Source organism: Vigna unguiculata, chromosome 6 (assembly GCF_004118075.2).
Source record: "Vigna unguiculata cultivar IT97K-499-35 chromosome 6, ASM411807v1, whole genome shotgun sequence".
Classification (NCBI taxonomy): domain Eukaryota; kingdom Viridiplantae; phylum Streptophyta; class Magnoliopsida; order Fabales; family Fabaceae; genus Vigna; species Vigna unguiculata.
This window is the reverse complement of record NC_040284.1, coordinates 24,518,126-24,533,681: the sequence shown is the minus strand read 5'-3', so window position 1 is coordinate 24,533,681 and position 15,556 is coordinate 24,518,126. Positions and strand designations below refer to the sequence as shown.

At 31.2% G+C, this 15,556-nt stretch overlaps 2 protein-coding genes across 3 annotated transcripts; both read left to right on the top strand.

The window, feature by feature from the left end:
• LOC114189121 (AT-hook motif nuclear-localized protein 14) lies at positions 1-5,914 on the top strand. Of its 2 annotated transcripts, none has more exons than XM_028077825.1 (6): positions 1-489; positions 789-841; positions 2,373-2,504; positions 4,398-4,550; positions 5,161-5,443; positions 5,492-5,908. In XM_028077825.1, exons 1-6 carry the CDS (start codon positions 117-119, stop codon positions 5,569-5,571), a joined length of 1,074 nt encoding a protein of 357 aa, XP_027933626.1. In that variant the 5' UTR covers positions 1-116; the 3' UTR covers positions 5,572-5,908. The 2 variants fall into 2 exon arrangements, with proteins under 2 accessions (XP_027933626.1, XP_027933627.1); XM_028077826.1 differs by having other exon boundaries at positions 117-489; positions 5,507-5,914.
• A 3,506-nt stretch (positions 5,915-9,420) lies between these two features.
• LOC114188112 (protein EIN4-like) lies at positions 9,421-13,137 on the top strand. The gene is made up of 2 exons (XM_028076641.1): positions 9,421-11,629; positions 12,347-13,137. Exons 1-2 carry the CDS (start codon positions 9,878-9,880, stop codon positions 12,872-12,874), a joined length of 2,280 nt encoding a protein of 759 aa, XP_027932442.1. The 5' UTR covers positions 9,421-9,877; the 3' UTR covers positions 12,875-13,137.
• The last annotated feature ends 2,419 nt before the right edge of the window (positions 13,138-15,556 follow it).

Genomic DNA, 15,556 nt, shown 5'->3' with positions numbered 1-15,556 from the left:
GCCCTTCTTTCTTACAAGATAAACTGTTTTTGTTTTCATTATAAAAATAAAATAAAATATCTAAAAAAAAATTGCAGTGGGAGCAGTGGGAGCACACACATCTTTCTGTCCCAAACATGGAACCTAATGACAACCAACTCACCTCCTTCTTCCACCACCACCACCCTCACCACCACCATCACCACCAGCCCCAACCACCGCCGCACACCGCCGCACCCACAACAGCCTCTCCGACCAACGGCCTCTTGCCCAACGCCGACGCCTCACACATACTCTACCCTCACTCCGTCGCCTCTGCGGTCTCCTCGCAGCTCGAACCGGCCAAGAGGAAGCGGGGGCGGCCTAGGAAGTATGGCACGCCGGAGCAGGCTCTTGCCGCCAAGAAAGCCGCTACGTCTCAGTCGTTCTCCGCGGACAAGAAGCCCCACTCACCAACGTTCCCTTCTTCTTCATCTTTCACGTCCAAGAAATCCCATTCCTTCGCTCTAGGTTCGCTTTCCCTTTCTCAATTTCGCTCATTAATATTAATTACGCTTCTTGTATATTCGAGGTTCGGCGTTTGCTTCTATCTGTGTTGGTGGATTCTGCTTTCATTCTTTCGTTCTAATTTGAAAATATTTAGGATTGGGATTGCGAGTGTAGCGTTTCGTACGAATTTAAAAGTGTTTTTTAGTCATATGAAAGTGTTTCTTTTAGTTTAAGGGTTGACAAAAATACCTAAGTTACCGAGTGCGCGATTGATGGCAGAATTTTAACTAGATGTTTCTGCTGTGAATGGGGTGATGCAGGCAATGCAGGGCAAGGGTTCACTCCGCATGTCATTGCTGTTGCTGCTGGTGAGGTATGCGTTATTCATACTTCGGGTCTTCCAATATTGTTTGTGGTTTTTAAATTTCTGCATCTACTTGCTTCAGGGCAAGTACAGTGAGTGACATGTAACGAAGTCCCAACCGATTTGGTTATTATATTACAAAATAAAGTAATAACCCATGAATTTCGGCCCTAAAATGTTACTCCGTATCCTTAATAGTCGTCCCCAAAATTAACAAATTATATGAGCAATCTCCCAGGTATTAGAAATCACATTATAAAGTTTCTTATGTATTTAAAAATCCTTCGTAGGAGGTAATACTTCAGAGACTAAATTGATAATTTGTTATGTGTTACATGCATCTGAACCTATATACTAAACAGCCTGAAAACCTATGTATATATATATATATATATATATATATATATATATATATATATATACACACCATATATCACTGATATATGCCAACTAAATTGTTCATTTAAGTATGTCCTACCCTAAAAGTTTAATTAGTAGGAATGTAAACTAGTCGAGCCAAACAACAAATCTTAGACTTACCTTCTGAAGAATTGATTACAATGCTTGGCTCATCTTTTTAAATGAGTTTAAATGGTTTGTTTGTCCCATTTTTAATTCAATTATTTATTCTTTTTGTGGAAGATTTCCTTAGACTTATATTACTTTAAAATTTCTACAATTTAGTATTTATTAAAACATTTGAATACTAGATCATAATAAACAAATAGAAATACACGCTCAAGACGTGATATATATGTAATTTTAACTTTATCTTTATGTATATAAATGAGTTTAATATCAAGTGTAAGTTTGCTTTTGTTTCTTTAATTAAGCAAACCAGTTTGATCAAGCATTTAACCAGTCAAGCTTGAATAGTTATACTCATTTACGACCCCACTAATTAGTAATTAATTATCATATGTTTTGTTCCACCCCCTCACATCTATTTATAGTCCTTCCAGATTTGTTCAACATGCATGGTTTTCTTGTGTGGTGATGATTTCAGTCGTTTCAAATAGTAATTTCATGGCAGATCATGTTTTAAGTGACTAAGGGAGTTTATGAGCGAAGATTTTATAAATAATGTAACAGTGTCTCTTGTAATTGAGATTGTTTGGTGAGACGATGCAATCTAGCACAATTCAGGAATAATGCCTTTTAGGGGTCAGCCTAGTCATCCTGTGTCTCTTGCTGAAGTTCACCAAGTTGCACCTTCTTAAGGGTTCAAACAAGGTGCAGCGCAATAAGTGTGGCAAGTAGCCCCAGTTAACCTTTGTATGTCATGTGAACTATTACAATCAGTGTAGTTACTCTTTTTTTCTGCATTTTCAACATATAAATTGTTTCAGAAAATTTTTAGTTTCTGTATTTTTCTGATGTTATTCAATTTTTCCTTGTAGTTCACCACTCTTTATACATGTAAATTTTCCTCCATCCTTGTTGTTTGAATTTTTTATGTTTTGTCTTTTGTCCAGTTTTATTTTCAGCTTTCTTCTGTATGTGTACTACTTTGATTACTGTTTAACTGTGCACTCAATAGGATGTTGGCCAGAAAATTATGTTATTCATGCAACAAAGTAGGCGTGAAATGTGTATTCTCTCTGCGTCTGGTTCTATCTCTAATGCCTCTCTTCGCCAGCCAGCAACCTCAGGAGGCAACATTACATATGAGGTAAAATATTAGTCACTTTTTTTTATCATATCTATTTATTATGTTCTTATAGATATTCTTTAAACAATCTTTTAAAGGAAAAGGAAATGTTGAAACTTTCAGTTTTTGTCAAAATCTAGTTTATGTCAGTATTACAGTAACCAAGACTTAAAATCTTGTTTATAATATATTTGATTTGTGTTACACTTTGGTTATTTAATGTGAATGAGCCTCTAAGATAGTTTCCTCTGTTACACTCTTCATTATTGACAATGGCAACTATTTTTAAACTTTTACTGTCAAATAAAATAAGATTTTGACTGTTAAATAAAATAAGATTTTGGATGATTTTCTAAAGCCACTAGTAGGAATATTGTAAACATTATTTCGTTCATAAAAGTCCTATGTGGAAAATTAGTTTCCAGTTACGCTAAAAGTTGCAGAGAGCAAAAATGCACTTGGGGAGAGATTAAAGTTGTGGAGGAAACTTATCTACTAAATGGGTTTGGGACCAGGTATAAATACTTGCAAAAGTTATATGGGAATAGGTGTGGAGATGCCGGTATGGGTGGGTACTTTAGTATGCACCCCATTTCATAGCCATGCATATCATTTAATATATTAAACCTGAAATTTGAAATATTATATTTAATTACTTATTCAATGATACAAGTTGTCATCTTGAAGTTTACCCATAATATAATTCTCATCTCAAACCCTAAAGGCTTTTGTTGTAATTCTGCTCTCTAAAGTTTTCTTGGCTTTATATTATTCATCCAATTATGGGAGTAGTTGTTCTTCCATTCCATCCAACTTGTGGTATAATTTTTAGTTAATGTTTTTGTTTGGTTGATTTTTCATAGTTGATTTTCAGTTATCAGAATTAAAATATTCTATTTAATTAGAATGTGGATAATGGGTGAGGCTTTGAGAGTATGGGTTCAGAGGCAGGTTTTAGTTTTAAATGTGGTGTAGGAATGGATTTTATAACCTTTTTCAAATTTTACCCATTTCCATCCCTACTAGGAGGCTTATTCATAATTGTTTACCACCATTAAGAGGATCAGTCAATGCACTGAAGTGCAACATGTTTCTGACGTGGATGGAGAGTGTAATTTTAAAATTGGAGGGAAAAAAGGTATAATTTAAGCATTACTTGGGAGAGGAAAATGTACTCTCCCTTTGATTTAAGGTTATTCACTTGTGTCATCAAACAAGGTGAATGAGTTTTCTAATTTGAATTTTTCTCTATCTACTAGTAATAAAGAGACTAGTGTTTTGTCTTCACTTTTTCTCATAAATTTCTGATGTTCATTCTGAATACTCTTGTTTCTTAATTATGCTAATAAAAACATTGGATTAGCGATGTTCATTTGAAATTATATTTAATAACAATAACTAATTTTCCCTTTCCATGCTCTTCATTTTGATCTCATCCTATTTTCCCTCATGTACACGCGTGTGCTTATGGCTTATTTGTATAAACCCAAATTCTATGGGCCTATTTTCTCGTGATCTAAATTGGAAGCTTTAGAAAAATGGTTTCAGAATCTGTAGATAGCTCTTGCACCAGTTTCTTACAAGAAAACTGATCTTCATTCTTTAGTTTCCTTCAAGACTACAGACGACAACAATGAGGAGCCTTAATGAAAACTATCTATATTAGATTACAACTGGTCACTTAAAGTTAGTGCCGGTCAGCATTAAGTTAGTAATATCTTTTTCCTGTGTTGTCACTTGTCAATGAATTAACTGTTAAGCAGGAGTCATTGTCTCCAACATAATGAGCACATGGCTAATTGCTGAAAATAATAATTGTTAACTTTTTTTGTCAAGGGATTCTGCTTTATTATATTTTGTAGTCATGTGCTCATATTGCAGTTATCAAAGTTTGACTCTTTGTTTTGACATCAGGGTCGATTTGAGATTATTTCACTTACTGGATCTTACGTCCGTAATGAGATTGGAACTCGAACTGGTGGTCTAAGTGTATGTTTATCTAACACCGATGGACAAATCATAGGTGGTGGAGTTGGTGGGCCGCTTAAAGCAGCTGGTCCAGTTCAGGTAATTTCAGAAATAACTTTTTTGATGGCAAATATGAGCTGTGCCCTATTCTATTTTTCTTTGTCTTGATCAATATGCAATTTGTGCCTAGAAAAATTGTAGGCCTAACCATCAACTAGGACTTAGATTTAATTACGTGTCATTGAGCGTGATTTATGATTAGGACATTATGTACCGTTAGATATAACCAACCTCATTTAATGGGAAGGTTTGGTAGTTGTTGATATGTTTGCACGTTGCGGTCATGAGGTTGCTAGCATAAGCTCCAAGGAAAAATAGGGGTTGGAGAGAAAGTTATACGTGATCAGTTCTCTACTCATGTTCCTGCTTGTTCTGTAGTTTCTTTTTTTTTTAGCCTTTACCTAATATACACAAATGTGATTTTACATGTATAAATTTTTCATAGGAATAAAAAGGGAAGATAAGATGGGCATTTAGGGTGGCGCTTGGTAATAGTAAAATTGATAGGGAAACCCGGTGAATAAAGTATACATATAGACAACTTTATATCAAAATTGTCAAATTTCACTATTTTATTTTGCACCTTCCTGTTTTAATTCCTACCAACCACTGCCTGGAAGTCATTTTGATGAAAGGTTAATCTACACAGGTCATCGTTGGAACATTTTTTATTGACAACAAGAAGGATTCTAGCCCAAAAGTTGATGCCTCTGCAAGTAAGTTACCACCACCTGTTAGTGAACCAGTATCAAGTTTAGGTTTCCGCCAATCAGTCGACTCTCCCAGTGGAAATCCAATCCGTGGAAATGATGATCATCAAGCCATGGGGGGAAGTCATTTCATGATTCAACAGCTTGGTTTGCAGGGGACGCCTCCCCGGTCCACCGACTGGGCTCGTCCAGATTCAAGAAATTCCAGTTTTGAGCTGACAGGTATGGACTAACCTGCTCCTTCTGATAGTTTGGCTATGGTGCAATAAGGTTTCCTATCTGCAGGAAGGACAGGTCATGGGTCGCACCAGTCTCCTGAGAATGGGGGCTATGACCAAATTCCTGATTGAAAACTCGATATGGCTTTGGATTTGATAAACCAATGTGCGATAGATGTATGATATCTATACATACCAGCCCTCTTTGTCGCGTGATGCCGTTTATAGTATGCACCATTCATTAAAGCTCGTGGCTTCTGAAAATTAGTACTAATGCTTGTCCTTGAAAATATTTTCCTGCCTCATTTACTGCTGTTGTATGTATAAATCAGGGTTGCTTACTTCATTTTTGCAGGCCTGTTAGTTCTTACCGGGATAAATATCATAGATATATATATATGTTTCCTAGATTAGCTAATCTGTTGTGGATTATATTTTCCTTCCATTTTCAAGCTGCACCCTTAAGATATATTCTTCCAAATTCTGTCATAGCTTAGATTATTATCATATCATGCTTCTTCATTTAGTAAGCCTATTTTGAAAATATTGATTATCTTTCTCTGCTCACCTTCTGGGCCGTTATGCTCATAAAGTACACAAACACCTATAAAGGTAAAATGTAATGGAACTGAAATAAAGCTCGTGTTGTAACTTTTTCGATTTTAGGGTACAGTCCACATTATGCGTAGTGTAAGATGGTTAACTAAATTTTGTCCTAAGTGTTGTTTTATTAACTTCACTTGTATTTTCCTTGTGCGATGGGTTATCAATTTTGATGGAGGGTTAAATTGAGGGGACTTTCTAACAGAGTTTCGAATAATTGGTCTCTTTTTTAGCTTGTTAACAAATGTTTGGTTTTCCTTTTCTGTTATGGAATTTATTGGTCAAAAGAGGTAAATGACATCTCCATGGTTTTTACGTTATTGTTGAGAATATATTTCAGTGATTTTAAGAGCATTTTCGTTTATGATGTAAGAAAAACATAAGGGCTATTTTTAAATTGCACTTCCAATGACGTTTTCAATTGTTTTATTAAAAATACTATTTCCTAGATTCTTGAAGGACTGATTTATTTTTGTTTGAAATATTGAGGGATAAAACACGACTTAAAGGATAAAAATAAAATGAATACAAGGATTTTGAAACACCTTTAAACTATAAATGAATCTTATAATCGACTTACAGTTTATTTAGATCAATTTCTTCAAAAGAATTTTCAAAAGAAATTAGGTTTTTCCGCACTTTAAAATTAACCTATTCACTAATTAATAAAAAAGGTTAAATATGTTTTTAAGAATTTTAATATAAAATTGGAATTGGTCTTTGATGAAAATTTTAATACATTTTTTAATTCAATTATGTTAATTTTTTTATACGTCAAATGTGTCTTTCAGTTGATAATAAAGTAATAACGTGTTAAATGGTGTAAATAAGTTAAATGTTAGTATGAAACGCGTTTAACATGTCAAAAATTTTAATATAATTAAGTTAAAATGTATTATATTTTATCATTTTCAAAATTTGAGAATTAAAATATATCAAAATTTTTGACAAAAATTAATTATAATTTCACATCAAAATTTAGAATTAAAATTATATTTAACTCTTAATATTAAAAGGTATACTTCAGATATATCTACTCTTTCCGGTACCATCCAATAAATTTGGATGTATCTCCTTTACCAATGACAAAAAGAACTCACAGACCAAATTATTTCTTTGGTATTTATTATATGATTAAAAAGAAGTATGTTGAACTAATTACCAGGTTATTTGGCACTGAACATGTTTTTTATAACATTGTCATTTAGTAATGATTCCTTATTTATTTATTACATCTTTTCAGTTACTTAGGAATGTCTTGTGTGTAACATGTCATCTTCTAACATAGTTTATTACCGATATACGAAAAGTGCCGCCTCAAAGTTCACGTCAACAGGCAATTACACACACTTGACTTGACTATAGCAAAGATATGTTACAAATATATATATATATATATATATATATATATATATATATATATATATATATATAGAGTTTATATAAGGTACAATATTCACTTAAGCTTGATTATTCAATAAAAATATTCTATTCAATTTACACATCAATGTTTTTTTATTGACAAACTGATAGAAAGAGTTGGTGGTGGTATTTTCGGCTATAATGATGGCACCGATTTTGAATATTGAATATGGATCCTACAATGATTACCTTATAAATTATATATTAAACACTCCCCCAGATAAAAACTACCTCGGACTTCAAACTATAGTGCCTTTTTATTTTTCTTTTTCTTTTCGGGGAGTGTTGGACAACTTTTTGGTAGATTAAAACAAAATTATTGGGAAATAATGAATCTTAGACATTATTAATCTTTGTATAACTGAGTTTTATTTGGTTGATGAAAAATATTTCTTACAATATTTATGTAGTTTTTCTAAAAACATCATAATAATGTATCATTTTTATTAAAAAATTTAGTTTAGCATCATGTTAAATATTTTAATAAGATTAACATTACATTTTTTTTATTAAAATTGTTATTTTAACTGAAAAAAAAAATAGATTTTTACTTCTTTAATGACAAACATCTTTTCTTGAAAAAACGTTATATCATATATAAGTTATTTTTTAAAATTTAACCTAAGAGAAGTTTCTCGGTATTAAGTGTACCTATTAAGAATATTATTATATACTAAGACATATTAAATAATTTATATATTCTTTTTTTATTTTTTTGTCATTCATCATCTAAACCAACTGTAATATAGTTATTAAGATTTTTTTTTGTTTGATAAAAAAATTATTTTCGACTTTATGAACTATTTTAATAAATACAAAAATGTTTGACAATTACATTAAAATAATTTATTTTAAGAACTTTTACTTTATAAATATTTCAAAGTAATTTATCTTATGAACTTTTAGTTTATTTTTTATTTATATAGTTATATTCGTTTTACATCTACTAATTAAATTATTGCTTAAAATTTATTACATATTTGAAATTTAATAATATAGTTTTTAAACTAATTGATAATTAATAAGTTACCAGCTAGTTCATAAATTGATAAATTCTTAACTTGTAAATTTTATAAAATTTATCAAAAAATAATTTTTAATCTTAAAATCTAAATCTTAAATTTTCTCCATGTGACATTGATTTTTTTTAAATATATTTATCAAACTTTAATATCTGGACCACGTCCGAACAAGATATTTAAATGCTACAACAACACAACAGGATGGTCACTTTACAAAATTAGAAAAAACCCAATTTTGATGTTCACCTTCTTTCCTTCCACAAATACAATACAAAACAACACATATTTTATATTGAAGAAGATATTTGTTCCATAAGTCACTAACTAGAAATTTCTTTATTGAAAATAAAATAAAGTACTAATATTTAACAATAAATATATACTTTATCATTATTAAAACTTTAACAATTCATATAAAAAATTACTAGTTAATATAAATTATATTTTAAATTTATAATAAATAATTGCTTAATATTAATTTTATTATTAATATTATTTTAAAGTTGCTTGATTATTATTAGAGTTAAATATTTTTTTAATCTCTAAACTTTGAAGTAAAATTAAAATTTATTTATGAATTTAATTCTCAAAGTTTTAAAAATAAATAAATATAATTATTTCATCGTTAAATTTTTAAATTTTTGTAATATGTAAAAAGACATTTCAAGCTTATAATATAAAATTCTTATAATATCATTTAATATATACAATTAATTTAATATCTTTAAATTACAATAATTATATTTATTTAACTTTTAAGTTTAAAAACAAAAATATTAAAGTTTAAGACAATTTTAAATTTAGAAACTAAAAGTATATTTCATCTTTATTATTATTAATATTATAGAGTTGATATTGTTTTGTATGAATTAGCTCAATGATTTCATGTTTGATTTAAATTATTGTTTCCACTTTCAGTTTCCTAATGCAACTTAAAGAAGTGAAGATCATTGCTCCATGGGCAATCGTGCACACTAAAATGTTTCAAAATCTTGTGTTACAGTAGTAATTAATGGAGTGTCTGATTTATTATTATTACTGGTAAAGGTTTGTTTGTAAGAGGAAGGTGTCTCTGTTCAGTTCATGTAAAGCTGCGTGGGTCCCATCTCTCTCTCCCTTCGACCAAGTACAATCTTCAAACCTAAGATTGGATTTTTTTTGTGATGGGTAGCATTATTTTATCAATTAGTATCATTGACCAAAAGCACACCAAGTCATGATTTATTCTTTGTCTTCTCGATTTCTGACTCCAAATTGTTAGGGTTCTGGGAAATTAAACTTAGTTTAGATCGATTGTAATGTGTGTGTCAATTGTGGTGTCAATTGTCGCTGTATGTTATTGGGGTATGATTTAGAAAAAGGAAAATAGTAGCTCTAATTATTTTGTCGCCATGGAAAGAAGACTGTTTCTTGTGTTTTTCTTGCTGTTGGTTATGGTGCTCTCTGTCTTTGCCATCGAAGTGGAATATTCACACTGCAACTGTGATGAGGAAGGGATTTGGAGCATCCACAACGTTCTGGTTTGCCAGAAAGTGAGTGATTTTTTCATTGCCATTGCATATTTTTCCATTCCCCTTGAGCTCCTTTACTTTGTGAGTCGCTCCAATGTCCCCTTTAAATTGGTCTTCCTTCAATTCATTGCCTTCATAGTTCTCTGTGGATTGACCCATTTACTCAATGCATATACTTACTATGGCCCCCACTCCTTCCGCTTGTTTCTCTCCCTCACTGTTGCTAAGTTCCTCACTGCTCTTGTCTCCTGTGCCACTGCCATCTCCTTTCCCACCCTCATACCTCTTCTGCTGAAAATCAAAGTGAGGGAGCTCTTCTTGAGGCAGAATGTGTTGGAATTGGGCCAAGAGGTTGGGATTATGAAGAAACAGGAGGAAGCTAGTTGGCATGTTAGGATGCTCACTTGTGAGATTAGGAAGTCTCTTGATAAGCATACCATATTGTATACCACACTTGTTGAGCTTTCCAAGACCTTGGATTTGCACAACTGTGCAGTTTGGATGCCTGATGATGATAGGAGAGAAATGCTTTTGACACATGAGTTGAAACCAAACTCAGCAAGTAGTTTTCACAGTTCTATTCCTATTAGTGATCCCGATGTGTTGGACGTAAAGAATAGCAAAGGGGTGTGGATTTTGAGGCCTGATTCTGCACTCGGAGCTGCAAGTAGTGGTGGTGGATCTGGGGATTCAGGTGCCGTTGCAGCCATCCGCATGCCGATACTTCATGTTTCCAATTTCAAAGGAGGCACACCGGAGATGGTTGAGACATCTTATGCTATACTGGTTTTGGTTCTTCCAAATTCAAACTCCAGGGCTTGGACCTCCCATGAAATGGAGATAGTGGAAGTGGTTGCTGATCAGGTTGCTGTGGCCTTGTCTCACGCGTCTGTTCTTGAAGAGTCTCAGCTTATGAGCCAGAAACTTGCAGAGCAAAACCGGGCTTTGCAACAGGCTCAGAAGAATGCAATGATGGCCAGGAAGGCAAGGAGCTCGTTTGAGAAAGTTATGAGTCACGGAATGCGGAGGCCAATGCATTCAATCCTGGGCTTGCTTTCAATGTTTCAAGAGGATAGTATAAGGCCAGAACAGAAGATTGTTATTGATTCAATTTTCAAAGTTAGCAATGCACTCTCGAGACTGATTAATGATGTGATGGAGATTTCCACGAATGACAACGGAAACTTCCGGTTGGAGATGAAACCTTTCAGTCTGCATTCAATGATGAGGGAAGTTACTTGCACTACCAAGTGTTTGTGTATATATAAAGGCTTTGGTCTTGAAGTTGATGTCGACAAGTCTTTGCCTGATCTGGTCGCTGGTGATGAGGCAAGGTCTTTCCAAGTAATTTTACATATGATTGGCTATTTATTGAACGTTTGTGACAAAGGAACACTCGTATTTCAAGTTTATCTTGAAAGTGGTAGTGGAGATAAAGATGATAGAAGTTTTGCAATACGGAGGTCAAACATGCAAAATGACTATGTACCTATAAAATTTAATTTTCGAATAAATAGCATTAGTTCCGAGTCAGATGAATCATTTTCAACAACAAATTATTCTGGTAGAAGGCACCACAACAATGAACCTAAGGAAGGCCTGAGCTTCAGCATGTGCAAAACAATAGTGCAGGTAGGTGCACCATTTTCTTTTGAAAATTTACAAATCTGTGTTCTTTTGTATGTGGCAGTGACATTTAATTTTGCGCAGATTTCTCTGCTAGCATGTTTCAGCTAAGGATATATGGTTTTCTATCTCATGAGCTGTAATTTATCTCCAGTCTGTTAACAACTATCTTTTTGTGATAAAGAAATGCATCGTTCTTTTTGTTAATGACAATCAAGGTATAGCTTGGGTCTAGCAACATTTTACCGTCGCTATTTTCCTCTATAACTTTAGGATTCTGTCTTATTTCTCCCCCATGTCTATGATATATTATCCTCTTTTGAGATCTTAACCTAGATTGTAAGAATTTCTAGCATCATAGGCATCAAGGACAAAATGAATATTGAAATAGCAGACATGGCTAAGAGAGTCTACATGTTTCTCCTATGAGAGATCTGTTAGTTATGCAGTTTTAATATAAAGGAGACTCAAATTGCCCATTCTTCAGTTGTATTGTGGCAACAATTAACACTAAATATATACAAAACGATAAGTCTGTTCATACATTTTGTTCTGTATATTTTGAACAGTTGGGCCTAAAACTGAATTTTGTTTTGTCCTTGCTTACCAGCTTGAGTGGGTTGGTTGAGCAGCTTTCAGGATAAACCAACTGAAGTATGTTTCGTTTTAATGTGGTGTAATTGTTTTTGGTAATTCTAACAGTTGATACAATATAACATGCAGATGATGCAAGGTAATATTTGGATGTCAACTAACTCTCTGGGAGTGACACAAGGAATGACACTTCTTCTCAGGTTTCCGACAGGATCATATCATGGAAGATTCATTCTTGCTCCCAAAGATGTTTCAAACTCCCAGTTTAGAGGGCTTAAGGTTGTGTTAGCTGATGATGATGATGTAAACAGGACTGTGACCAAGAAGCTGCTTGAGAAACTGGGGTGTCAAGTAACTGCTGTTTCATCAGGATTTGAATGTCTTGGTGCTGTAAGTGCCTCTGGTAACTCCATCAAAATTGTTCTGTTGGATCTTCACATGCCCGAAATGGATGGTTTTGAAGTTACAAGAAGGATTCGAAAATTCCAAAGCCGTAATTGGCCCTTGATCGTGGCTGTGACTGCAAGTGCAGAAGAACACATCAAGGAGAGATGTCTTCAAGTGGGAATGAATGGACTGATTCAAAAACCTATCCTTCTTCATGAGATAGCAGATGAACTTCGAACAGTCCTGCAACGTGCAGGTGAAAAATTGTGAGAACAATTTTAGTTATCTCAAATTTGTTAGGTTCCTCAAAATTAATCACTACAACATTCTGAAAGAGAACCTGGAATTCTTAACAAACTGAAATATACTAGATAGATAGTAGATACTAGGTTCATTTTGCTAACCACTTTTCTGTTTGATCCTCATGCCGCATAATGAATTGTGACTCTTTCAAGGTGTATAGAACCTCTTCTCGTCCTCAAACGAAAAAAGGACTAAATACAAAATTCTGAAAGTGCTTACTTTCTTGCGCATATATATGTGAAAAGATGAATGAATGTGGCAAAACTATACATTACACTAATTTTAGCTTATGTTCCACAGTTGTTAATGTATTGTTGTAATATTAGTTATTCAATAAACTTATAGAAATTAATACGATATTTAAAATTGCTCATTTGATCAGATGAGCCCATACAAATTAGAAAAGTTTTTTGTTAACTGAATTTAGATTTTTTGGTTGGTGGATTTTGTCTTTGTCACTTGATGATAACTAACATTTTTGTAATTATAATTTTAATGCTCGTCATATTTTAATTTTTTTTATCATATTTATTAGTTTCATGAATATTAATAGTCATTACACTTTAGAAAAACTTGAAACATTATTTCTCTGATGGTTATTTAAGACCAACTTGATCACAGCATTATTAATGTATTTAAGATTGAGTCTAGTAAAGATTATTCCCAGTGGAAGAGTATATTGTACAGATAAAATCTTAATCAACTTTTATTTTGATGTGCTACATTTTATACACAAGAAAATTACTAATGCGCTATGCTGATAGAGAAATGTCCAATTAATGTAAATTTAGGTATAAAGATCTTTAACTCTTCAACTATAGTTTGTGTTTTTTTAGGTGGAGACATTGTATTAATTACTCTTAATTGTGTTAAGATGAATTTTGTAAATTTAGAAAATGTTAAATGTTTAAAATTCATTTTTAAAATGTTTATTTAAATAAATCAATTCAAATTTTTGGTATGAATAAGACAATTTAACTCCTACTATGTGCAATATTTATTTTTCATAATATATATTTAAAGAATTGATATTCCAATATTAGACTTTATGAAAATAATATTAGTAATTGTTGAAAGTTTGACAATTTAAAAAAATGATTAGATAGTATACAAAATTCAAACATTTAAATTATTAATATATATTTGAAGTGTCTTTTTGTTCTCAATTCAACAAAGTTTATACTGATCTCTCGTGATGAAGTTGATATTCAGAATGATAATGGTTTTACCAGTTTATAATCTATTATTAATTATAAAGTTGGGATGTTAACAAATAAAATTAGGAAGATTATCAAACAAGAAAAAGAATGATTGAGGATTTTCTCACGTTGATTTAAGATCTTCTAAATTTTAACCTTTTTTCTTATCGATTTTTTTAATATATTTTCATTTTTCTTTTACTTACTTTAGGTTTAACTCTTGGCCTTAAACAACTATTTGATTTTTTTTAATATTATTAGTGAAGATCAAATACCTATAAATATTCTCGTTCCAAACTTTAAATATGATGGTTTAATTAATTTTATTTATCCTAATATTATATAATAAGAAAAACTAAAAAAAAAAAAAATAGGAATAGTAAAAACATCATTTAACCAGTAAATTGAGTCAGAATCTCTGAATCATTAGACGTTAGATCAGGCTCTATGAAAAGAACATGCAAACAAGATAATTTAAGTACCATAATATATAAATTAAATTTTAAAAATTAATCAATCAACAGTGACATACTTTGATTATCTTGTAACTTTTTACAAAGCACTAAATATTTATCATAGCCTTCCAACATTTGTCATATAGAAACTGTTTAAATAATAAAAATTTAAAATTTCACACAAGTTTATAACATAATTTTGTAATTTATATAACATAATTTTATATACCTAATATAAATTTATAATTTTATACAATTTAAGTATATAAAATTGTATTATATTATTATATTAAACCATTTTCAATTTATCATATTTTAAAGTTTTAATTCACTGTATTTCTTAAATACGTATACTCTCATATTATTATTAATTATATTAATCTAATTACTTATTTTACAATTTCATATTACATCATTTGGTTCATTTTAAATTGTTTAATTATTTTTTTTCTCACTTACAAGAAAATGATCAAACTAGTTATTTGATGAAAAAGTATTCGTCCTATAAACTTTTGGTTTCATATATAAATTTTATGGTATTTTTTATAAGCATATTTCTAGAATAGTTTCTTATAAATGCCAACGCGTAAAAATAATAAATAACAAATCTCAAATACATTACATAAGTGGACAATAGAAGAAATACACAAGGACAATCTTACAAATTGATTTTAATTTCATTCATTTTTATGTCAAAAAATATTTAGAAATCAGAAGAGTTCAATGACAGTCATAACAATACAATATAATTTGAATTTTGCATTAAAATTCAAACTTCTATACTTAAATAATATGAAATTTAAAACAAAAGAAATATAGAATGAAGTTTTCATATTAGTAATATTTATGTATATAGAAAACAGAATTTTAATGTAACAGGTCAAATTAAAAGTTGATTATGAAGTTTTTTTATTTTTTGTGATTTAATTTTCAATTGTACAAGTTCTTTTTTCTTTGATTCATCTTCATACAAAAATTTCAAAAGCCTTCGATGC

Bases quoted from the DNA above. Each gene is read 5' to 3' on its own strand.
- LOC114189121 (XM_028077825.1), top strand. From the start codon at position 117: ATGGAACCTAATGACAACCAACTCACCTCCTTCTTCCACCACCACCAC. The intron at 4,551-5,160 runs GTAATTTCAGAA...TAATCTACACAG, and splicing joins AAGCAGCTGGTCCAGTTCAG to GTCATCGTTGGAACATTTTT. The intron at 5,444-5,491 runs GTATGGACTAAC...TGGTGCAATAAG, and splicing joins TTCCAGTTTTGAGCTGACAG to GTTTCCTATCTGCAGGAAGG.
- LOC114188112 (XM_028076641.1), top strand. From the start codon at position 9,878: ATGGAAAGAAGACTGTTTCTTGTGTTTTTCTTGCTGTTGGTTATGGTG. The intron at 11,630-12,346 runs GTAGGTGCACCA...TATAACATGCAG, and splicing joins TGTGCAAAACAATAGTGCAG to ATGATGCAAGGTAATATTTG.